The 23,052-nt window shown below is 50.1% G+C and overlaps 10 protein-coding genes across 10 annotated transcripts; 6 read left to right on the forward strand and 4 right to left on the reverse strand.

The window, feature by feature from the left end:
• Positions 1-223: 223 nt before the first annotated feature.
• APUU_61184S (NRDE family protein) lies at positions 224-1,383 on the forward strand (the record flags this gene model as incomplete). The annotated part of the gene is made up of 2 exons (XM_041694497.1): positions 224-289; positions 358-1,383. 2 exons carry the CDS (start codon positions 224-226, stop codon positions 1,381-1,383), a joined length of 1,092 nt encoding a protein of 363 aa, XP_041560322.1.
• Positions 1,384-1,969: 586 nt separating this feature from the next.
• Positions 1,970-2,472, forward strand: APUU_61185S (uncharacterized protein; the record flags this gene model as incomplete). Its single annotated transcript, XM_041694498.1, has 3 exons — positions 1,970-2,106; positions 2,227-2,376; positions 2,439-2,472. 3 exons carry the CDS (start codon positions 1,970-1,972, stop codon positions 2,470-2,472), a joined length of 321 nt encoding a protein of 106 aa, XP_041560323.1.
• A 1,948-nt stretch (positions 2,473-4,420) lies between these two features.
• APUU_61186A (cation diffusion facilitator family transporter) lies at positions 4,421-6,028 on the reverse strand (the record flags this gene model as incomplete). The annotated part of the gene is made up of 9 exons (XM_041694499.1): positions 4,421-4,759; positions 4,829-4,908; positions 4,961-5,189; positions 5,239-5,351; positions 5,402-5,482; positions 5,544-5,691; positions 5,743-5,787; positions 5,842-5,891; positions 5,947-6,028. The coding sequence occupies 9 exons, from the start codon at positions 6,026-6,028 to the stop codon at positions 4,421-4,423; spliced, it is 1,167 nt and encodes a 388-aa protein (XP_041560324.1).
• A 311-nt stretch (positions 6,029-6,339) lies between these two features.
• On the reverse strand, positions 6,340-7,853 carry APUU_61187A (TauD/TfdA dioxygenase family protein; the record flags this gene model as incomplete). The annotated part of the gene is made up of 10 exons (XM_041694500.1): positions 6,340-6,377; positions 6,429-6,508; positions 6,574-6,832; positions 6,882-6,972; positions 7,027-7,088; positions 7,146-7,188; positions 7,236-7,295; positions 7,356-7,364; positions 7,414-7,442; positions 7,493-7,853. 10 exons carry the CDS (start codon positions 7,851-7,853, stop codon positions 6,340-6,342), a joined length of 1,032 nt encoding a protein of 343 aa, XP_041560325.1.
• A 653-nt stretch (positions 7,854-8,506) lies between these two features.
• APUU_61188S (uncharacterized protein) lies at positions 8,507-11,130 on the forward strand (the record flags this gene model as incomplete). The annotated part of the gene is made up of 4 exons (XM_041694502.1): positions 8,507-9,058; positions 9,113-10,831; positions 10,893-10,985; positions 11,038-11,130. 4 exons carry the CDS (start codon positions 8,507-8,509, stop codon positions 11,128-11,130), a joined length of 2,457 nt encoding a protein of 818 aa, XP_041560326.1.
• Positions 11,131-11,518: 388 nt separating this feature from the next.
• Positions 11,519-13,069, reverse strand: APUU_61189A (alpha-hydroxy acid oxidase; the record flags this gene model as incomplete). The annotated part of the gene is made up of 8 exons (XM_041694503.1): positions 11,519-11,594; positions 11,659-11,735; positions 11,790-12,043; positions 12,111-12,185; positions 12,241-12,408; positions 12,489-12,826; positions 12,890-12,923; positions 12,976-13,069. 8 exons carry the CDS (start codon positions 13,067-13,069, stop codon positions 11,519-11,521), a joined length of 1,116 nt encoding a protein of 371 aa, XP_041560327.1.
• Positions 13,070-13,732: 663 nt separating this feature from the next.
• On the reverse strand, positions 13,733-15,444 carry APUU_61190A (MFS transporter; the record flags this gene model as incomplete). The annotated part of the gene is made up of 3 exons (XM_041694504.1): positions 13,733-14,347; positions 14,418-14,993; positions 15,076-15,444. The coding sequence occupies 3 exons, from the start codon at positions 15,442-15,444 to the stop codon at positions 13,733-13,735; spliced, it is 1,560 nt and encodes a 519-aa protein (XP_041560328.1).
• A 445-nt stretch (positions 15,445-15,889) lies between these two features.
• On the forward strand, positions 15,890-17,869 carry APUU_61191S (uncharacterized protein; the record flags this gene model as incomplete). Its single annotated transcript, XM_041694505.1, has 6 exons — positions 15,890-15,946; positions 16,004-16,217; positions 16,263-16,756; positions 16,809-16,975; positions 17,031-17,567; positions 17,629-17,869. 6 exons carry the CDS (start codon positions 15,890-15,892, stop codon positions 17,867-17,869), a joined length of 1,710 nt encoding a protein of 569 aa, XP_041560329.1.
• Positions 17,870-18,073: 204 nt separating this feature from the next.
• Positions 18,074-20,387, forward strand: APUU_61192S (Zn(II)2Cys6 transcription factor; the record flags this gene model as incomplete). Its single annotated transcript, XM_041694506.1, has 3 exons — positions 18,074-18,341; positions 18,394-19,367; positions 19,440-20,387. The coding sequence occupies 3 exons, from the start codon at positions 18,074-18,076 to the stop codon at positions 20,385-20,387; spliced, it is 2,190 nt and encodes a 729-aa protein (XP_041560330.1).
• A 1,259-nt stretch (positions 20,388-21,646) lies between these two features.
• On the forward strand, positions 21,647-22,739 carry APUU_61193S (class I SAM-dependent methyltransferase; the record flags this gene model as incomplete). The annotated part of the gene is made up of 4 exons (XM_041694507.1): positions 21,647-21,777; positions 21,833-21,940; positions 22,005-22,282; positions 22,336-22,739. 4 exons carry the CDS (start codon positions 21,647-21,649, stop codon positions 22,737-22,739), a joined length of 921 nt encoding a protein of 306 aa, XP_041560331.1.
• Positions 22,740-23,052: the final 313 nt, after the last annotated feature.

Genomic DNA, 23,052 nt, shown 5'->3' on the forward strand with positions numbered 1-23,052 from the left:
AGCGGTAAATACATCATGCGCGGCCGTACCCGGGCTACCCTACAGCATAAATCACCCCATGAAGCAGCCCGATTCTCAGTATAGAACGGAGAATATATAAAGAGCAAATAGCTGTTCTAGTGGGGATTTGCTTTTTAGAACAGCAAACACCGTCACACAAATTGAACAAACAAGCAACTAAACAAGCAACCAAACAACTTGAACGAAAGGAATTAAAACAACAATGTGTATTGCAATTCTAACAACAACACACCCGACCTACCGGTTCATCATTCTTAATAACCGCGATGTAAGTCCGGTGTATATATATGCGACTATCTTACTGTTATATTTGAGCCAGGCTAAGTGAAGGCATAGGAATTCCTCAGTCGCCCAACTGCCCCTGCAAGGTGGTGGTCATCCCCTGGCAGTTCTACGAATACGGCGGCTACATCTCCGCCGGTCCTCTCGGCCCGCGACCTCGCGCGTCCAGCACACGGCACCTGGCTCGGGATCAACAAGGTTGGCCGGGTAGGTGTGTTGACAAACTGTCTTGAGACGGACTGTGCGAGGGCTGTCGGGGGCAGGAGTCGCGGAAGCGTTATCAAGGACTGGTTAACTTCTTGTCCCTCTGGAGAACGAATGGGAGGCCACGCCAGGGATGTTAATGGGAAGGAACAAGGAAGCATTGAAGAGTTCGTGAGCTCATTGGCCGACCTAGGAGACGTGGGCGGGTTTAACCTGTTGATTGGGGACGTGAGAGAGGCGGACCATGGCCGGGGTTTGGCGATAATTTCGAATCGCAGGGCCGGTGGTGCCTTGGCGTCGGACTCGGCGTCGTTGTCGGGCTACTGTGCTCCATCTGGGGAAGCAAGGGAGCAGCTGCAGGTGAGGTGGGTTGACTGGGGTGGCATTGAGAGTGGAACTGGGGAGACGATCGCGCTGAGCAATATGACGTTGGGAGACGACGATCACCAGTCGAAATGGAAGAAGGTTGCCTTGGGAGAGAAACTCACGGCCGAAGCAGTCGGCGCAAGTTTGCGAGCAGGCGACGAGGAAGACGTCCTCATTGAAAGGCTGTTTGAGGTCCTATCGACGGATACCTTGCCCTGTCTTCCAGGGGGCTTCGAGGAGAGCGCAGAGGCGTATTTGGGGTTGCTGCGGGAGAGTATCTATATTCCAGTCATTGGGAAGGCAGTGCAGCATCGAAAAGATAAGGGAGCGACCGTGCTAAACCCGTCGTACATGGATGGACTCTATGGCACACAGACACAGACAGTGATGCTGATCGGGCATGATGGGAGGGTGCGGTTGATTGCGCGGACCCTGTTTGATGAAGGGGGGCGCAGGCTTTCAGGGGAGGAGAGCGAGAGCCGGTTTGACTTTGTGGTGGGGATGAGCTGATTTTGTCGACTGGCATGTTTATTTCTCGCGTTATGGCATCATCTTGCATACTCGGAGTGACCTGATGATGCGACATTGTTTGTTTGCCGGCGAGGCCGTGTTGATTCGACCTCTTGAAGCTGTGGTCTGTTTATTGTCAACAACAACACCAGCGGCATCAACACCATCAAAAAATATCAACAACACAACACAAATGCGAGATCCAGTACCCACAGAGCCAGACGGAGGCGGCCGAAATCCAGTTCCTTTCAGATCCACTGGCATGATCCACGGGAGAATGCGGGGAGAAACCGGGGAAGTGACAGCAGGAGGACGACGGAGGACTCTGGTCCGCACTAGACGGAGACTAACGACATCATCGCTGCCTGTTCCGGAAGGATACGCGATCACGTGAAATTCGCCGCCCTCGCTATATAACTACCTCGCCTCCTGCTCCATCCGATGCTTTCGCATAAGCCTCAGGAACCTCCTGATCCGAACTATCTCTGCTGCATTATTTTATTTGACTGTTGGCGCACCCTGTCCATCAGCCCACTCCCGAAGAAAGCATCTCAACAGCATATACATCGCCTACCCGCCGATCATCATGCCACTCCTCAAAGCATCGCGCCCTGCCCTCCAGCAAGCCACAGCTTCTAGCCAAGCCAGGCCCTTTTCTCTCTCGATCCCAGCCCGGCTCGCAACTGAGTTTCGGTCACAAACTCCACGAGGTTATCTCGCAGAGTACGTCTTTCTCCCTCAACGCCCCCACGTGTAGTCCATGCATGACGTCATCATACCTCGCCTCGCTACACTTGCTCTTCTCCCGAACCACCTGAAAACACACAACTAACCCAAATGCAGAAAGGGATCATTCCCATTCCAAGAGCGGGCGACGTCATACGAGGAGGTGATCTCACGGAGCACAGCTGCCTCATCAGCGTCCGAAGTCACCATGCTGCGCCGCCAGGCCGCTGACCAAAAGCGGAAGATTGACGTTCTACAGGGGACGATGTAAGTCTAGCCAGCTTCTTCTGCTTTAGTATTAAAAGACATGGCACTGATTGATAGAATAGTTCGGAGCTTATCGCTGGCGAGAGGAGGCTTTAGACTGCAATTGCATTGAATGATTGACTCAGTTACGGCGCAGCGGCAATTGTCTTTTATTGCATTGCTATATTTTGATTCTATTGATTCTCTGGAGAATCACCATTCTCAAGCTCATATATTTTTGGTTCACTTGCATGAGTTCCGCTGCAAATTGGTGTGATCTGCGATCGATCGACTGTTCGGACTCCCGTTTGATTTTATTCACTATGAGAGAAGATTTGCGTTCATACCCCCCTACATAGCTTTCTGAATGAATCACGAATTACATATTTACTTGGTTCCTTGGAATAACGGCGTAGCATTGAAGAGTGATGACTCGGAAGACTTACCATTGCATCCACCTTGGAAGTTGGTTCCGAGGGTCCCGAATCACTCGGCCGGGAAACCTGTTTTATTCTTGGAAGGTTGACCGATGATGGACAACCGCATACGTTGACAATGCTCATAGATGTATTCAGAACAGGGAATGCAGCTGTTAAGTGGAGCGATGACGGTTAGATCTGCCTAAACAGCGGTCATAGTATTTACTATGTAGGAAGTTTGAAATTTCTCAATACAGACAATACTTTAAGTTATTAACTTTTATAAACGGCCTATCTTTAAATGAAACTAGCAAGGAGTGATATATGGTTGTTTAGCCAGAAACTTTATATACTAGTTATAGGACCATAAGAAGGATAACTGCCTTGCTGGTGGCTAGCAGCTACCTCCAACAAAGAACCCAGCGGCGCCCGCGGAAAATGTGTAGCAGCAGTCCCAACAGGAACCACCCCCTTGTCCTCTAATGCTTCCAGGAGGGCAATGAGGTAGTCCCGGCAGCGCTGAGGTGGAACGGCCACCGCAGTCTTCCGGACTTGCTTTTCATCCGCGGCTCGGATAGTACATATTGTGTGCTGAATAAACTGAGGATGTCTGAATGATAACTCGGACTCGATTTCGGGGCGATAGATGGATGGTGCGATGTTGCCTACGACTTGGTACCATGTGGGTGACTCTGACTCTGGTGTGCAGAGCATGAATATCAAGTGCACAGGCCAGTAATCATTAGTGGACATTACAATGCGGAGCTGGAGAAGGGCAGGGCCCTCCTTGGGCTTTTTGTGGCGGAGGGAGGCCAGGAATTGCTTCATGTGGTTTTGGCGTGGTGGGTTGTGTGGGTGGTGTTTTGTGGGAGATGGTTGGCATGGATATCCTGGCGTGGTACCAGTAGTGGTTTATATCAGTGTGCCTTTCTTGTGCTCCCACTGCTTTGAAAGCGTGGTACTGCCGTACAGAACCGGGTCTTTGTTCATTTTGTTTCAGAAAATGAGTAGATGAATGAGATACCTCGAAGCGCTTCTGAAGCCAGGCAAGTCCGATACAAATAACATAAAGAAGCGAAACTAAGTCAAGCAACGATGCTGAAAATAAAATACAACCGAAGGTAAGATATACCCTTTTTAACCCTATATAACAGCAGCTCTGCCTACTCGTAGGATCATACGCCGGCAACAAACATCTAACATCTTTCTCGGCCCCTTCAACGCGAAAGTACATATGAGAGGTAGCAAGGAAGCAGCTGGAAACATTAGGCCCTGGAAGGTTTTGTTTATCGAAATGTAGAATGGCATGGCAACATACCGGATCACCGTGGCCTAAAGGGCCGTGTATTACCGCATGAGGCAAGTCATATAAATAATACACATTTCATATATTCAGGACGCCCAGCATCCATGATAAAAGTAAAGAGAATGTTAACATCCTAGCCTCCTACATCGACGGTACCCCTGTTTGAAGTTGTGATGTTTTTAAGCATTTAATAGTGGCAACCATATCAATATAGAACAGTAAAACCCAAGAGATACATTCGTCCCGCTATTCCTTTTATTATACACGCGCCTTCTAAAACCTTGAACAATGGACAATTATCAGCCCGCCTCTATCAGCCCGCCTCTCAGTAGACGTGGGCCTACTCGCAGCACGACAAATCCGCACACATCTTCCCACACAAAAGATGACACTGCTCCCCGGCATATTTATCACCCTGGTCGTGAGATTCACTATCTTCTACCCTTGTCATTCCACCCCCTGGGTTGACCGTGATAGCGCCCTCCTGCACCACCGCTGTTTCTGGCTGAAGCGTCACAGAATGAATACCGTATGCATGGAAACACTCCTTTACAGTCGTTGCAAGCGCGGGAAAGTCCGCTGCTCTATCACTCTCGAGGATAATATGTGCGGAGGCAAGGGATTTCTTCTGATTCAGGCGCCATATGTGGAGCTCATGGACAGCGCGGATACCTGGGATCTTTTTATTTCCGTCATTTAGATAAGTATAATATAAATAAAGTAGAATGATTAAATATTCTTTACATACCTGAAGTAAATCATGCTTCACATCCTCATGCTCAACGCCATCAGGAGCGCTCTGAAGGAGGATAAGACCGCTTCGTTTTACTTAAACTGTTAGTTATATGGCAGTGAATTTCGAGTATTGATAGTAACCTACTCAAAGGCAGGGACGAGAAGAATATCATGACAGCAATGGCCATGCTTACTGCAGGGTCTGCGTAGTAGCGTCCGTGGTAATCAGCCAGCCAGATAACGAGACCGGCGATAATGACTCCGAGATTGTTAGCACAATCGCCCATAACATGGATGAACACGCCCATTAAGGCGAGATCGAAGTCACTCTTCGAATTGGGTTTGGCATTTAGAGAGTGCTTATGGTAGATGTGCTGCTGCGGTAAGTAACTGTAGTCAGAGTGATCATGTGGCAAGACATACCGTCTCATCGACTGGGAAACCGGAATCGGGGTTGATTTCGTTGCCAGTCTCTTGTTCTGCGATCGAATGTCCATGGTCATGGCCATGACCATGGCCATCTCCGTGGTCGTGTTCTAGAGCAACCGAGTTAATAACTTCACATAAAGGTATCAAAGATGCTTACCGTGTAAGAATAGAACACTGATAATGTTGAGACCAAAGCCCACGCATCCAACAATCATGACCAGTTTTGGATCATCCACGACTGCACCGTACAGGTAATCAGTAACGGGGTTGTCAAAGATATGGGGACAGGGCTGACTTACTCTCCAACGTGATAAACCGCTCAAGGGACTGTAAGAAGATACTAATCCCGAGTCCAAATAGCAAGACCCCATTGAAGAATGCGCCTACCAGTTGCGATCGTTGCCACCCGAATGTGAGAGACTGCGGCGGGGAGTGTCTTTCCTCAACCTGATAGATATTAGTATTCAAGATACTTATCCTAAACGTTTGGGCACTTACCACAGCAGCGACAAGTGCAACCATGAATCCAATGATATCACTGAGCTATATATAGGTTAGTTGGTGATATAGTTATATTCAAAGCGGCTGGCAACAAACATAGTGAAATGCATCCGCGACAAGAGCAAGCGAGCCAGTATAGAAGCCAACTGTAAAAGAACTATTAGCATTATCCCTGATTTTTCAACTCAGGCGAGTACATACCAGCTATCTCGGCAAGGAAGAAGGACATGGAGATCCCTATCACAGCACTGAGGCGCTGAATCCGTGATATCCTCAACTCCATTTTTGTATAAGTATCGTCACAATAGCCAGTTCCTGGGTGTCAAAAAAAGACAACAACTTACCTGGCAAGCGTTTTAATGGACTTTATATGTCGGCGATGTCGGACATTTCCATTTCCGAAATAGGAAGCTATTAAGTCCGGGCGGCGCCTCTTATATTTTTATATTTGCATAGGGTTCTAGGACCCACTGCTTTATTGCCTCCTTACGGTAGAACGTACGGTCCAACATGGTAATAATGTTTATATTGTGAAACATGTTTACTGTACCACCCTAATAAAGGTTGTTTCGCCTGCGACAGTCATTGCTAGGGTTATTCCTGCCGGCCCTTGCTATTCGCGTCAAAATATGCTATGATGGTTATCAGTACTATTACAAACGATTCAGATGTCGAGCACTTACGTTTCTCGCCGAAAACAGTTGTTCGAATTCCCCGGCGAGGTCCCTCGAATGAACCTGGGATAACGCGATGGAGTGTGCAACTACAGGACGCAAGTCAGTACAATAATTATACATACTGTCGTGATAACGATGCATATTGACTGACCGGTTATCCCACATGGCCACGCTACCAACATCCCACTTCCAGCGAACAGCATGGTCGTCACCCGAGTGGATATGATATGCAAAGAAATCAAGTATCTTATCGGACTCGGGTTTTTTAAGCTCAGCGAATCCCGTAACAAAGCCTGGATTGACATTGAGTGCCTTCAGCCCGGTTACGGGGTGGGTTCGCACCGCAGGGTGGTGGGTGTCGATGGGTGCTCGATTTGTTTTCGCTTGCCAGTAATCGAGGATAGTGTCATCTAATATCCATGTTAGATCTTACTTTCAAGTATCTTTGATGACACAAACATTGCAACCGGGACGTATGGACAGCGTGAAGGCCTTCGGCGAACTTCTTCATTGCTCCGCTTAGGACATCATAGAGGCCATATTGCGAGACCTATATTTGCTGGTCAGAAGCACGCTATCATCCAACGGGGGTGGTAATGTATACCCAGGCAGTGTCTCCGCCAACTGGAGGGTGCTCTTCCATTCTCAAGAGAGAGTATGATGGGGCTAGCTACGTTAGAGGTTTTCTTTTTTTGTTTCCCTTCCTCCATGACGAATACTTACGATTGATCTCAAATGAAGTGTCTGCATGGAAATCTGCCTGAGGCTGAGATCGTTTAGCCCTAATTATTTATGCTAGTGAGAATGGCTTACCCAGGGGGTGTACTTTAGGAGCTCGCGGTGGTCCTCTCGGCTCCCTTTGATAATCACAAACTGCGTGTTGGCAAGTCAGACATGGTCAGAAGTACTATGAGGAGTGGTTTAATTGAGAACCTTTTGATCCTGCAATCTGTTAGCACAGTTAAAAGAAGATTCTGGCCGACCTGTTTACCTTCTGCGCTGGGTGTCTGTCTAAGATACCTGGGATATACATCAGCAATAGCAACGCAGCCATTCTCCGCCTGGCATACCATAATGCTGGAATAACTCCACCTGCTTCTCAGTTGTCAGGTCCTGCTTCCTGAAAAAGACGACCCCTCTCTCGCTGACCAAAAGGGCCAATTCGTCGAGCTGCTGGTCCGTCAACTGCGAAAGCTGGACATTTTCCAGGACGGTGCCAATGGACTCGGTCAGGTCAACGCGGTTAGCAACCGAGAAAAGACTCTTCTTGTCTGGATCGGCGAAGAGGGCTCGATCGGGGGGCGGGGTCAGTGGTTCACGCGCAGACTCCGGTGGGACATGGTCCTTGATCCTGGGGTTATAGTTTGGGTGAAGAGTAATGGGGAACCCAGAGTCTGGCGAAATGTGGTTACGCGCCTGGAAGTCGGCCATCGGTGCAGTTGTTACGATAATACAGGATATCAGGCAGTGCAAACCAATCCCCACGGCACAGACATCCTCTTTTATACAGTTGGAGACATCGTCGTTGACTTGGAACCATCCCGCGCAAGTGTGATAATTGCGCGATATGGCACCATCTGTAAACCCCAATCGCCAGTAATGCTTCCAGCTATCTCCGACAATCCTTTCCATGCAGCAGTACCGCTACGACATCATTCTCGGATATCCGGTAACATATTAGAGCTTGTGGGTGCTTGTGACGCAGTTTGAAGGAGCCCTTGCCCATCAGCACCTTCTGGCTGAGCTTTAAGCACCAAGATAGCGAATATAATGTCAAGTAAAAACAGGTTCCCCTTGTTCTCGTGCGATAAATTCCAAATATTCAATAATTCACTATATTATACGGAGGATGGCGTTATGAATTTCGGATTTCGGTCTTAGGCAGGCTGTGCCGGCTGAACTATTACCAGATTGGGTTAGACTCGGCCCGGAGATAAAAGTTCTTTTTCCAGACTGATTTTTCTCCGTCGTCATCGGTCGTTCCCACCACTCTCGGTCTAGACACCTTCCTCCGACAACCATACTTCCCCCTACTGCACTTAACCTTCATATCTTTGACTACCGCGGAGTTGCTACTAATCCAAATGGGTGGGTCACAGCCGCAACCGCTAAGCGCGGCGAAGCGGAGCATCATGAAAGTGAACCCCCAGAAGCATGGCGCCTCTCGGAAACATAGGGCTGTCCTTTCCTGCACATCGTGTCGCAAACGCAAAGTCAAATGTGATCGTTTGACGCCTTGTACTCAGTGCGTGCGGCTGAATATCGGAAATACCTGTACCTATCCTCCGGCTCCAAGAACTCCTTCTGTACCCGAATCCTCGCCCGCCCGCTCTGTTAGGTCTCGCTTAGCGGAGGATGCGCCTAATACTGATTCCACACCGTGCCCCAGTAACACACGCCCCGTTTCTGCATCGTCAATGCTGGGCGGGGAGTTGTCAGGTCATGGCCCGGACCACGGCACCAGTCATGAGTCGGTGTTTTCGACAACTCAGACATGTCCGAACAAGGCCAAGCACCCAGAACACTCTATATCCACCGACAGTTTTGTCCAATTTGTTGCCCCTCTCTCATTTAGGGGAAAGCAGAAGAGAACCAGGTTCTTCGGACGAAGTCACTGGGCCACGACTCTGGGGATGGTGAGAAGATAACCCTGTCCACTTAACTTCTTTAATTAACACGGCCAATTACAGTTCCCTGACCTCAACTCCCACTTGCATGCCTACTATCAAGATAAACAAAATCCAACAAACACAGACTTCGCCGAATACTTGTCCCTCAAGCGGCTGAAGCACGATATGAAGGGCCCTGACAGACTACAGCAATGCGATCATCAAAACCAGCACTCCTCGAGAATGAAAGAACTATTACCGGACCGTAGTTTTGCGGAATATCTAATGCAGCTGTACTTCTCAACCTTTGAGTATACCCTTCGAATATTGCATGTTCCGTCCTTCCTCGATGAATGGAATACGTTTTGGAATCACATGGAAACCAAGCCTGATAGGCCATGCTCAAGTGATATTTTCCTTGCAAAGCTTCTCGTGGTGATGGCATGTTCTGCGTGCTTTGCCACTAGAGGAAAACTGGCGTCGGTTGGACTCAATGAGCAATCATTTATGCAGATGTGCCACGAGTGGATTGAAGCAGTGACAACTTGGTTAGGGGCAATGGCAGGCCATACTCAACTCAACCTCGACTTAATCCAAATAAAATGCCTGTTAGTTCTTGCAAAACAAGGGACAGCCTGGGAGGGAGACCTAGCAAGCCTTGCCGCAGGCTCCCTGATTAGAGAAGCCATCTTGATGGGCTTCCATCGAGATCCATCCAACTTCTCCCATCTTTCTCCATACTGGGCCGAAATGCGGAAACGGCTCTGGCTTACGATAGTAGAGTTGGAGCTTCAGGCATCCCTGTATAATGGGGCACCGCTTGCGATATCCTGGGATGAGTTTGACTGTCCTCCCCCATCCAATATTGAAGATGAGGATCTCACCATTAACTCTGCACACCTGCCCTCGCCCAAGCCGTCTACTACTGCGACAAGGATGACTTTTCTTATTGCACTCTCTCAAACATTACAGGCCCGAATGGAGGTTTCCCGAGCCATAAACCGGGTGCGATTAACTGTACCCTACGAGGAAGTGATGAGCATGAGCGAGAGCCTCTCAAAGGGGCTTGCAGATGCACCACCTGAGCTTCGCAGCATCAGTACTGACGGACCCCCTGCTGGACCCGATGGCAGCTGTCCCGAATTCCAGCGATCATTCTTTCTCTTCCTCAACTATCGCTGCCTACTGGCCTTGCATAGGCCATTTTTCCTCAGGCCCGCAGAAACCCGAGACGAGCCTTTCGTGTTTTCACGCAGAGCCTGTGTGCAGATTAGTCTCGCGTTACTTGCTCAACTAGAGTATACCCCAAGGAGCAACCCAAATGACCAGCTCGTCAACAGCGACACCGCCTGTCCGCACATCTTACAACTCAAGGGAGGAATGTTCCGGGACGATATCTTCCACGCTGCCATAACTGTCTGCTATGAGCTTCGGCTGCAAGCTAAAGATAAAGTCATAGACCCGTTCCCGGGCACTATATCGGTCTATATAGACCAAAGTGCACATTACCAGCGCATGGCCCTTTTTGAGAGTGTGGAGAGGGCAATTAAGTATTTCGAGCTTAAGGTATATAACGAGAAAAGGGCTACTAAGGTGTTTAATATCTTGACTATGCTATTTACTTCAATAAAGAGTCAGATACTCGCCGCCGAGCCGTCCCATAGCTTGGATGGGCAATCCGATGGGTCTGTATTGACCATAGATGATGCTTGCCCAGCGGCGTCTCGTCGCTGTCGAGAATTATTACTGGCAGATAAGCCGTTGGTACATTCAGGGGCTGACCAGGGAGACGTTAATCTCGTAAGTCCTCCTTAACCAACTACGACTATCCTCGCGATTAATTGCTGATACACCTGAATAGAACCAAGATACTATGGCACTGGACCATGACGGGACATTAGTACAGCAGGGCATGCAGCCAGTACCACCAGGCAATAACCAAGATATTAATCCTGTAAGTGATATATATTATACTGCTTATGTCGTCGCCTCTAACTCAATTCTAGGGAAATCTGGATCTTGAGTGGTACTTCTCGCTGGACCCTCTATCTCCGTACCCGATTAATAGCTGGCCGGAGTTGGATCCGTTGATGGTATAACATATTTCGACACGGACAACGGATTATGCGAAACCCCTTAGAGATTTCATAACAACAGATTTTCGGCACTCGAAGAACCATTAATTATTCCCGTTCCTTAAACCCTCCTTGGCCATGATTACTATGTGATGGCTCTACATTTACATGGTCTTCGAGTCTATATTAAAGGGACTAATTAGTTACATTATCACGAATCACTTGATATCTTTAAGTATAGCAGATTTTACCGGTAATCTGGCATCACAACCGGTGTAGCTCAACAAGCAGAGTATAATCTAAGAACTTCGCAGGTTAACACCCAGTGCTACTATTCCACTACAAAAAAAGCTTCCCAGTCAAGACCTTGCTTAGCAGTTGTATTGCTTGGTTTAACTAGTCATAGAGACAACTACAGCTTCAACAACCGCCCATCCTGTTGCAGAAGAGAGATATGCTCGCGGCTAATCTCAGAGATATCCTTACACCTGTTGGAACTCCATAGTTAACACCGTAATCCCAATAGAAAGAACGCAAAGTTAGCGGACATACCCAGAAAGCGCCATGCAAGTCTTGAACTCGTCATAGAGAAGGTTGATGGCAAGATCCACCCCGGCTTGTCCATTATACTGGGTTACAATACTGTTAGCTATTGTTAATATAGAATAGATTTATAAACTCACCGCTAACCCCCAGATAGCAGGCCTTCCAGCAAGACAAAAATCGGCACCCAGGGCGAGAGCCTTGAATATGTCTGTACCGCGTCGGATCCCGCCGTCAACAGCAATGGTTATCTTGCCCTTCGCCACGGGTACGACTTCGCGAAGGACGTCGAGTGATGAGGGGACCGAGTCGAGTTGGCGACCACCGTGGTTGGAAATGATGATGCCGTCGAGGCCGTGTTCGATGGCGAGTTCGGCATCGGCGGCAGTGTAGACTAGAGCATTTTAAATCTTAGTATTTGTATCGGTGTCAGTGAGTGAATAGTGCTTCAATCGACGTACTGCCTTTTCCCCATATTTGCATCTTGGTGTGTTCGCGGAAGAAGGGGAGGAGCTGGGGCCATTCCATCGCAGTGTCTGCGATTAGCATTAGCATCTAAACTGTCAATTTTACTCTTGATAATGAGTGTACCATAAGCCATTGATTCCTCGCCGTCTTCGAGGTTACTAACGTCCACCCCGGGAAACAAGTTAGGGTACTCCATGCCCTTGGGCACACCGAAACTGTTCCTATACTCGTTCAGTCGCCGGCCGAGGTAGGGCGCATCCAGCGTAACGAAGAGGGCCTTGAATCCAGCAGCTGCTCACAGTTAGCTCTTTCGTTTCTGTCTTTTCTATACTGCGTCGTATCCCTCGGAATTGATGAATAAGGTAGCTCACCCTCCGCCCTCTTAATCATCCGCACCATAGCATCCTTATTCTTAAGCAAACTCATCTGCATCGCATACGGATTCCCCTTCCCCTGTGCAATGACATTCTCCAACGCGATCGTTGAATAGTTCGACAAGCCCATCAGAATCCCATTCGTAGCCGCTGCCTTGGACGTGGCTACTTCTCCCTCCCGGTGTGCTAGAGCTTGCATGGCGGTCGGGGACAGTCCAAACGGGAACTTGACTTTCGTTCCGAGAATTGTCGTCGATGTATCGAGAGTTGAGACGTTGCGAAGCACACGGGGGCGTATTAGGTATCTGTCGTATGCGGATTTGTTTTCTCGCAGTCTGAGCACGGCATTGCCTTAGCGATGAATGGAATGGAATAGACTTGAGACGGGAGAGGTATACGTGATGAGATCCATTGCGCCTTCATTGTAGTACTCTGCTTTTGTTAGCTTTTTTAAGACTATCCTTAGAGAAGGGAAGCTATCTACCTCTGTACGCCTTGTGCATCCTCTCGGACCCGACGCGCTCGAGATCCTCGATGGAATACACCTTGGAGTCATAGCTTTTGCCGCGGTTGGCCATTATTGAGATGTATGAGGGAGGGAATAGTTGGGACTGTGTGCTTCCTGCTGTTCAGCGGCTTTCGAGTCCTGAGTTGGCCCTTTTGATGGCTGATATGGGCTGTCGGCGTCGCCTGCCTGTTCTGCGTTCCCCACATTGAGCTTACTCCACACCGAATTAGATGGAACAGCTTGGTTAGAGAGGCAGTCAATATATTGAATGTGGCATTGCGATAGCTCTGCAGATTCATCTTATATTCCAATTGATACTAAAGAGGTCCATGCTGTCCGGGTTGTTCAAGGTTGCTTGGTTTCTGCAGGTATAGCCCTCGGTGCCGCTGAATTATGCACCGTCAATAGCCCTTCTAAGAAGCATCATTGACATCGATGAAATGGCCGACCGATCGATTTGGAGTGCTGATCCTTCGATCGGTGACCACGTCTTATCTCGCAGGGGCTGATGCAGCCCTCGGCGTCGGCTTCCATATCAGGTCGGGCCGGCTCCGAATCTATCACAGTAGTCTTACACTCCACACCAGTGATGTTTGAATATAGTTAGCAGTTAAATTAATCTATAAAACCTATGATACGTTATATGCAAATTACCACGCCGCTCTATATGCCAATGTTTATCTATCTGCAGCCCCTTCATAGAGCGAGAGACTAGAAGATACCAGCTCCAGACTCAAATCTGCTTTCCATCCAGATTGACAGGCCACTTTTCTCTGATCGCCTTGCCGTACTTAATGAAGACAATGGGAATAGGCACAAACGCCAGCGCGACGAACCCAAGTAGAGAATTGCCCCATCCCAGACCCAAGTCTTCAAACATAGCCGGGCCCGCTAGAGGAAGCAGCGCGCCGACCAAAGACCGCGTCGCAGTAAGGCATGCATTTGCAGATGCTGCATACCGGGGGTAGCAGTCAATAATATAAGTCTGGATAGGCATATAGACGCCCATCATGCCGACTCCGAATGGGAACATTCCGATAATAGGCACGATCCAGTGCACGTGTTTCTCGGCGGTCCAGCCGTACCAGAAGAACGTTATAGGCAAGATGCAGGCGAAGATGATCATAAGAGGGAGGCGCATCTCGGGCTCAAACACGCCGTTGTTTTTTGCGGTTGACCTGACGAGCATTCTGTCGTTGGTTAGGCCCATGAATATCAGCCCGCAGATAAAGCCGATGCCGATGCCTAGGTATGCCAGTCCTGACAGCCCTGTGGAAAAGCCATATTGGCTGGTGAACACTGATGAAATCGTGGTGAAGAATAGGTAGAGAAGTCCGTAGACGAGGGCCTGAGAACAAACCACCCTGCAGTTAGCTTTCCATGGACGAAAGTTACTGGGAGAGGGTATGAAAACGTACCATGTAAGTAGAGAGGAGAAAGACAATAGGCGACTTGCAGAAGAGCAGAATAGGTCGCATAAGGCCGTGCTTCAAGGCCGTCCCGACAGAGGCACTGTCAGCGCTGGTCTCATATGCGCTGCGGAGATCACTGCGCCCTAACTCCTTAGACAGTCGCACAGTTTTGCGCTTGATTATGACAGGGCCACAGGTCTCCTGGTTAAGAAGCTCAATCGCTATGGCCATAACCCCACCCGCAATCATCACAATCCAGAAAGCCCAGCGCCAGCCAATTTCCTCGCCAACAAATCCACCAGCGATGGGACCAACAACAGGGCCTAGGAGCGGCCCTAGAGCCCAGATTGCCGTGGCTTTACCGCGCTGGTGGACTGGGAACAGGTCTGCGATTACCCCAGCACCAAGAGTAAGACAGCCCGATCCTCCAACGCCTGCGAAAAAGCGACATACGACCTCGGTCGCAGTATTTTGGGCCAGCGCACACCCAATCTGCCATATCACGAAGAACCAGTTGGCACTGCTGAAAACGATTCGGCGGCCATATATCTCGCTGAGTGGTGCAAGGAGGCAGGGGCCGAACTAGATAAACGCAGTTGTTCGTTAACAAGACTGCGTCAGAACTACAGAAACACAGTGTGGAATAGTTTCGCCTTAAACATACCGCATATCCTAGTAAGAAGACACTGACCGTGAAGGACAGGATGGTTTCATTGGTCTCACGGAAATCGGCAGCCATATAGCTGATCGCCGGAGAGAACATGCTTGACGCAAGAGGGGAAATAAGAGTGAACCCGCTAATAAGGAGAAGAAGACCCCATTTGCGGCCCTCTGCAAAATTCTGCGGGTTTGCTGGATCGTCTTGACTGTCCCATCCCACGATTCCACGGCTGAGATCGGTTTCGGCGAAGGCCTCTTGGGCAGTGGGACTCGGGTTAGTAGCATCTAAGGTTTCTTGCTTTTCAATATCGTGTCGCGCAGGCTCAACCACCGTTGATTCGCTCCTGTTCGGACTGTGTTGTGGTGCTGTCATGGTCGAGGGTGCTAGAGCAGCGAGGTGACCAAGAATCAAAAGCTAGCCCTCGGAAAAAATAAAATAAAAATAAAAATAAGAGTAGGACAACCCGAAAATAAGCGTGGATGCAAGAAGAGAGGCAAGGAGAAGGCACATGCTATAAATGGCACTGATTCTTGTGTTATGTCGAGAGCTATAGATGCAAGGAGATCCGGCCCGGTGGGAGGCCCAGCACCCGATATCACCGAGACGCAACGCATAACTTATGCCTGGAATGCAGCGGTATCATTGGCTGGCTGGTTTGTGGTCCACCGGTGCCGCTCTGGGGCTGCCCATCATTGCCCAATGCATCTGCTGCAATGCAGACCCACTGCGCATAACTCATGAGCTTGTCCGATCTCAAAGACTGCGATCCGATTTTTAGTTGTTTCTTCCGTCCGTGTTCAGCCCTGTCAACGATAACATGGACGCACATCGGCATTTAAACTCTGCCACGCGGTCGAGGGTTCGGATGCGCAAGGTCTGTCCACGCTCACCCCTGGAATGTAGCATCCTGCGCGTTCATTGACTTTTGCAGGCCTGTGATTACTGTCGCAAGTCCAAGGTGAAATGCGAAAAGAACGACGGTTCGCCTTCCTGCGTCGCCTGCGAGCGGAACAACACTGCCTGCATTATCACATCCAGCGCGGATGGCCCCTCGCCGCTCCGTCTTCAGCATGGTTCGCCGACGAGGTTCCTTTCATTCAAGCAAACGTCAAAAGCTGTTCTGTATGATTGGATCTACGGGAATAGTATGTCATGATCCCATATATCCTGTAGGCTGCTGACTTGTGAAGCACCGACTAGCGATCTGCTCAACTATGGGGACCTGTGGAAGCAAGTTGTCCCAGGGGGCTGTCGCCGGAATCTGTCCTACGCCTTGTCTCGTATCGCACTTCTCGAGGACCACGCAGACATTTCGAAGGCCTCAATGAAGTCAACCCAATCAGCCAACGTACACTTTCCTCTTCCTGCTGAGGCCGAATTGCTACAGATTCTCCTTACATTCTCGGAATGCACCGCCTCGCTCTTCCCTCTATTCCGTGAGGAGATAGATGAATGGCTTGCGGAAAAGACGTATCTGCACCCCCGTCTGCCTGAGAACCCAGCTAGCTGGGCGGCCTTGAACATCAGCCTGTCAATGGGGTATTCGTTCCACCTCCTGCAACACCCGAGCTGTCATGAAGACAGCGTTAAATGCAAGCGACATCTCCAAAATGCCCTGGCAACGCTCCCGTGTCTTCTTCTTGGGCGTCCCAACTTAACTGGTGTACAGGCACTTTTAGGAATGGTAAGACTTCAGCAGCGTATCCATTATACACAATATGTAACCTGTACACTAGGTCGCTTTACTCAACGGTAGACTTGAGTTTCCTTCCACTCATGCCATTCTGGCGGTTGCAATCCGACAAGCCCACACATTAGGCATTCACCGCGTCGATCAGATGCAGAATACCGACTCTGAAAGGCGGGCCCGGGTCTTTTGGATGGGCTATATCATGGACAAAATGTGATTTACCAGATTGCCGGACACAATCGCAGGGTCACTGCTAATTAAAAACCAGGTCGTGCTCGATTCAAGGTCTCAGTCCACTTGACGATTACACGAATAATGATATCGTGCCTCCAGATTTCGAAAGCAATACCCAGGAACCACAGGGCCTACCGAACATCCAGCAGCCACCTAACTTTCAGCTCATCTGCCGGCTCTCCACTATCAAGGCTCGCATATTCAGCTCCTTCTACGCGACTGAAGAAGCCGGCAGGGAAGGCGGACACCATCACGGTATCGACCAAGCACCCTCACTGGAAGAGCTGGAGAAGGAGTTGAGCGATTGCGGAGGGTTGATTTACTCCTGCTCTCGGCGTGAGGCTGACCTTGAAGTGATGGAAGCAACTTCGTCGGATCGACTGGTTACGGTGATAATTCTTCTGTCGTACTATCATTCCATTATGATGTTGTACCAGCCGGTGTACCACAATCTCTCTTCTGGTCCAGGGGCAACGATGCAAGCAATCCAGGTCACGGCCTGCATTAACTCAGCTCGCAAAACAGCACAGCTGATCCGATATTACCCTTTGAATGTTTCTCTGGGCGTCCGGTTCGTTTCCCCTTTCCCTGTGCTTTTGGTGCATCCTTGCTGACTGACTGGTCCGGCATAGGAGTCTTCTCAATTATGTCTTCACATCGTTTGTGGTTCTCACCATGCATCTTGTTGATGCCCCAACGGCGTCGACTGCTTGTGATGACCTGCAGCTACTTAATGAGCTATGCGCGTTCTTGTCGAAGCTGATTGAAGCGAGCCAGGGCATACATTTGAGAGCATCCTTGGAGCCATTTCTCACGGCGTGTCACTGCTACCGGGGGCTTGCAGAACGAGCAGTCTTGACATCTAGTAAGTAGGTGTTATGCGTCGTATCAGTGGAGCATAAGTTTATCTTCATGTTCGGAACCGAAGTTGTGCCCCACCAACCCCCGCACTCGCTCCAGACTGCATTATTCATTACGGAGACCGCGGTGACCTTCCGGATTCAAAATTGCCCTGCGTCCCCTTCGTATCCACGACATCTGTCTGCGTGTAATGGCGCCGTTGATTTCTCCCTCTCCATGCCCTTCCCACCCCGACATCTCCGGTCCCAGCAGCCCCGGAAACGCACCAAGACCTTCACGGGCTGCTGGACCTGCCGCTCCCGCAAGATCAAGTGCGACGAGACCAGGCCGAGATGCAGTCAGTGTAGTGCGAAAGGTCTAGATTGTGAGGGTTATGGGGTGCGCTTGCAGTGGTTGCCGCCTGCTACAGATGCGGACAGCCTCCAAGCTGAACTCCCTGCGGCGGTTGCTGGTGCGCGGTCGCTGAGGCGGCATGTTCCAATTGGTAAGTATTTCTCCTTATAATAACGGAACAGCTGTGTCTGACTTGGCTCTAGAACCTCTGGCGACCGTCCTAGGGTGGAGTCAAATTGATGACATTCTGTGCTATATTGACTCGCTCTCGTCTCTCATCCCAGCAGATGGCGATGCTCACGTCCACCATTTCGGCGTCTTTAGCATTCCACAGCAACGGCGATCGCTGTCATCCTCGCCCTCTGCAGCACTTACTGAACCCCAGACTCTGCCGCAATTTGAGGAAGATGACCAGGTCGTTTGGCCGGGTGTCGTGGACCCTGGTGCATCATTCTCCCTACCGACCGAGTCGCCGGCAGACTATACAAACCCCTATTATTCTGAGGCCGATGCCGCTTGGGGCTTGTGCCGTCTTCACGACAACCTTGACTTCTGTTTAGACTTTACCCGCCCGGAGGAGCTAGATGCTTCGACAGTTTTCTCGGAGCTTGCCTACAGTTTGCCTGAATACACGGTACCCAGTCCACCGATCGGCGAAGACTCCCACATACTCGAAGGTGCAGCAATCCCTACCGAAGGCATAGGCCCTGAACAGACCGACAAGGCAAACGAAACCCAGATTCAACGTCAACCACCCATTATCGAATCCCCTAAAGCCCTTGTTGTTCCTGCGCACGAACAACTCCTCATGGAACACTATCGAAACCGGGTAGTAAATCTCTTCTGTGTCATCGATAACGCCAAAAGCCCGTGGAAGACCATCCACCTCACTCGCGTCCTCCAGTGTGCCGGGGAACTGAGTTTCGGGGGCAGCACTACGACGATTCGTAACGCGTTGAGAAACGCCTTGCTGGCGATTAGTGCGTTCTGCCTCTCGAACGACCACCGAGCTGGCCGGCGGCTCGAAGACGCTCGAAAATGGGGGACCATTGCATCGCGCTATCGGTGTGACGCTATTGGATTGCTCAAGGACGCGGTTCAGAGTCATCTTCATCAGGAAGGACGGCCAAAATATAAAGAGTTTGTTGCGACGACGCTGTCGATGATTACAATCAATGTACGTGCACACCTATTCAATCATGTCAGTCCATATTGTATTATTTGTGATTGCTAATTTCCTTCGTCTCAGGTCATGTCCGGCGACACAAGCACCTGTGGGATGCACCTTGACGGTGCCGAACAACTCATCAGCTACATGAGTGCCCGCAAGACCCGATTCTCAAACAAGGCTCGGTCACTGCATCGCATATACTTGTATCTCCGGGTCATATACGAGAGCACGGCAGTCCGGCGACACAGGACAGACAGCTCGCGCTTCTCACCCTCGTTTGGTTCACGACGGACAGTCGGTCCCCGGCCGGTGATTGCACGAGAGCATATTCTCCTTGCGGACGACAACGAGTCATCGCCTTCAATAACCAAGCGTCTGGCACCCCGGCCTACAACCTCGACAGAGCTATCATCGTACGAATGCATCTACGGGGTCCCGCAGAGCCTCCTCCTCTTACTCAAGGCGTGCATCGAGCTCATCGACGAGGTGGACGACGAACGCACAAGATCCGGAACCCTCAACATCCCAGAGCCCCTTAACCGTCTCTGCGACGACCTCGAGAGCGAAATCCTCGATTGGCCCCTCGAAGACCGCGAACCCCAGAGTGCTGCAACCAGCAATGCAAATATCATCTACCACCAGACCCGGGCCTTCCTCAACGCCCTAATCATCTACTTCTCGCAGAGCATCCGGCTGCTCGGGTTCCGGTATCTGCGGCAGTACGTGCAGACTGTTCTCGAGAGCATTGAAGCCATCGAGGAGATCAAAGCCGAGACGAAGATCATTGCGGCGCCGTTGTTCTGGCCTGCGTTTATTGCTGCCACTGAGGCGTTTGAGCCCCTCCAGCAGGAGCGGTTTCGGGCCTGGTATGACCGCGTGCAGGTCTATGGGATTGCGAGTGTGAGGACGGGGATTCAGGTGGTGCAGGAGGTTTGGAGGTCTGGGCCGGTGAATTCCCAGCGCCAGATGCAGTGCTCTTGGCGGGGTGTTGTTGAGCGGACGGGGGATTGTCTGATGCTGACCTAGACGAGACAATGTCGCGATTTTACACACAAAATCTGGTCCTACGTACTGCCGAGGTGGCAAGTGTACTGGATCATCATCCACGGAAATCGATCTAAACAACCAATTGATCGTACACCGTATATCGCGGTCACAATTAACCACGTCCATGCTTTCCAGGCGAAAACCACAGACCCTGGTAACCTGTTCGATGGCTTATATAACATGGAACCGCTTGGCGACGCGCCCCTTACTCGAGGACAAGGGCCTCAACAAGATCTCGGGTGTCTGTGCAGTGTGGCGCCCTTTGCGAGCGCGTCGACAACTGCCGTGAGACCCCCACGTACGCCGGGTGGAAGACGATCCGGACGAAGGGTGCCCAGGTAATTCCGGAGAAGACTGTCGAGATCAACGGTGCCAATTCAGTGGCACCAAGCTGCTGATGGTCATAATGAGTGCGGCAATGGTGTTGTGGTTTGTTCACCGAGCATAAAACGACCAACTATTACACGATTGTAGTAGCTGGAGAGTCGTTCAGACGAGTGGGGCTAAAATATGCTTACTCTGCAATGACAAATTCGAGCTACAGCAATTAAGTAAATGATATATTCCTGTTGAGGCGTTACTCTTTAGATGTAGATTGTGCGGAGAAATTGCCGAATCAAGCCGCTGCTTAGTAATGCGTTCTCCGCATAAATGTCCCAATACAGTAGGACCTCGGACCAATGACAAGGTTGACGACCAAACATTCGACTCTCGTACGGTTTAGCCCGAATAAAGTTAGTTGCAACTTGGATGCACCACTGTTATGCTGCCGGCATGCAAATTGTGGATATTTCATGCGACGTCGTATGTGCTAACGAGAGGCCTTACTGAGGCGCTGTCAAAATATATTAGTGCTGCACCGGCGAGTCCGCCACGCCTCCTCCATGGGGATCCTGGTCCCCTCATGGGCCATTTTGCTGGACTCGTGGAACCACAACATCCGCGCTGCCGGGAGCGGGATGTACTACTTATACCTGGCCAATGCCGGCCCCTTCCTTTTGAGGGTATCAAGGTCGGTCTGAGTCGGTTTGCTCCACATCCTCTTAAGAGTTAGCCCATACGCTATCCATGGTGTTGCTCGGCTCGGATGTCGGCCTGGGGTCGAGAGCCGGTGTCAACTTGACTTTGACCTCCTATCTCATCCCCTCCATATTCCCCAAGGTGGTTAAACTAAACGAAGACCTTGCCTCCCTCACTGCATATACGTACTTCAAAGCCCATGCGTCCCGTCCGCCACAATGCTGAGTCGCCGATTCTTGGGTTCGTTCCTCAGGAATAGCACTGCTTCTCGTTTCGCTATGGTGACGCAGAGTAAACGGAACAATTCGTCTTACCTCTTGAAGGCTGTGGATACGGATGAAAATGAGCGGTAAGTCATGCATCCATTGGTAAAACAGCCAGGCAACCACTCACACTTCCAACAGGCTCAACATCCAACATCGCATGTGTATGCATATGCTTCAGGAGGACATCCTCCACCCTTCTATTCCTAAAAGGCTTGAGCGGGTGGCAGATATCGCGACTGGGAATGGGTATGTGCTGCGGATATACCGATTGCACCATCAATATCCTAGCGAAGCCTAACCAAATATCCAGAACATGGTTGTACGACATAAAGGAAGCTCGTAAAAAGGAGCCAAAATCGAGTGCTATTAGCACTAAATACCACGGCTTTGACCTCACCCCTGAGCTGTTTCCCAAGCCGGACTCACCTCGAAAAGTCGCTGATATCGACTTCACTGCGCACGACTTCTACAAACCTTTCCCCGAGGAACATATCGGGAAATACGACCTCGTACACGCCAGACATCTCATTCTCGCGGTAGAAGGTGCAGACTTGATACCCGCCACGAAACATATTACCTCTCTCTTAAGTACGTCCCGATATTGTCTACAAACCACAGCTCCCTACTAAACAATCCCCCAGAACCCGGCGGCTACCTCCAATGGGAAGAATACGACTTCCAACACCAACTAGACAACTGCCACCCCTGCAAACTGACGACAACCTGGATAACGATCCTAAACTGGGTCGGGGAGCGGTACAGCCTGACATTCTCCGACAAAGTGCGGGACGAGGTCGCCGCTGCTGGTCTCGAGATCCTGGAAAAGAAACAGTTCACCACCCGGGGATTACCATTCAATGAAGACCACCGGCTTACCATGCTTTTGTCTTTCCATACCGGCGTTCCCAGGATGTGTTTGAAGGCAAAGGGGAGGAGTGATGAGGAGATTGAGAAGGTTTATGCAGAATGCTTGGAGGAGTTGGAGCGTGGGGTTGTTTTGGATTATTATATGTCTAGGGTTGTGGCTAGGAAGCCAGTTAATTAGATGGGAATATCGGGTGGCAATTGTTGATTATCTCTTTGAGTTTACTTTAGAGGTAGATCAGCCTTTTAATAATGATTATGCGATTAATTGGGATTTGATTGGTGAACAGATGCGAATGTGATATCTTGACCCATATAGATTACTAGTACATCGAAACAGACTCGGTATTTGTTCGCGCGGACGCGGGTGTCTCTCGACTCGGCGCCCTAAAGCGCACGCAATCCGCGAGATTGAGATATCCCACTGGCCGAACGAGGTTATGCACTTTGATGCAACTTGCGCCAATACTCCGTAAAATGAATACGACCCTGTT

Source organism: Aspergillus puulaauensis, chromosome 6 (genome assembly GCF_016861865.1).
Source record: "Aspergillus puulaauensis MK2 DNA, chromosome 6, nearly complete sequence".
Lineage (NCBI taxonomy): Eukaryota > Fungi > Ascomycota > Eurotiomycetes > Eurotiales > Aspergillaceae > Aspergillus > Aspergillus puulaauensis.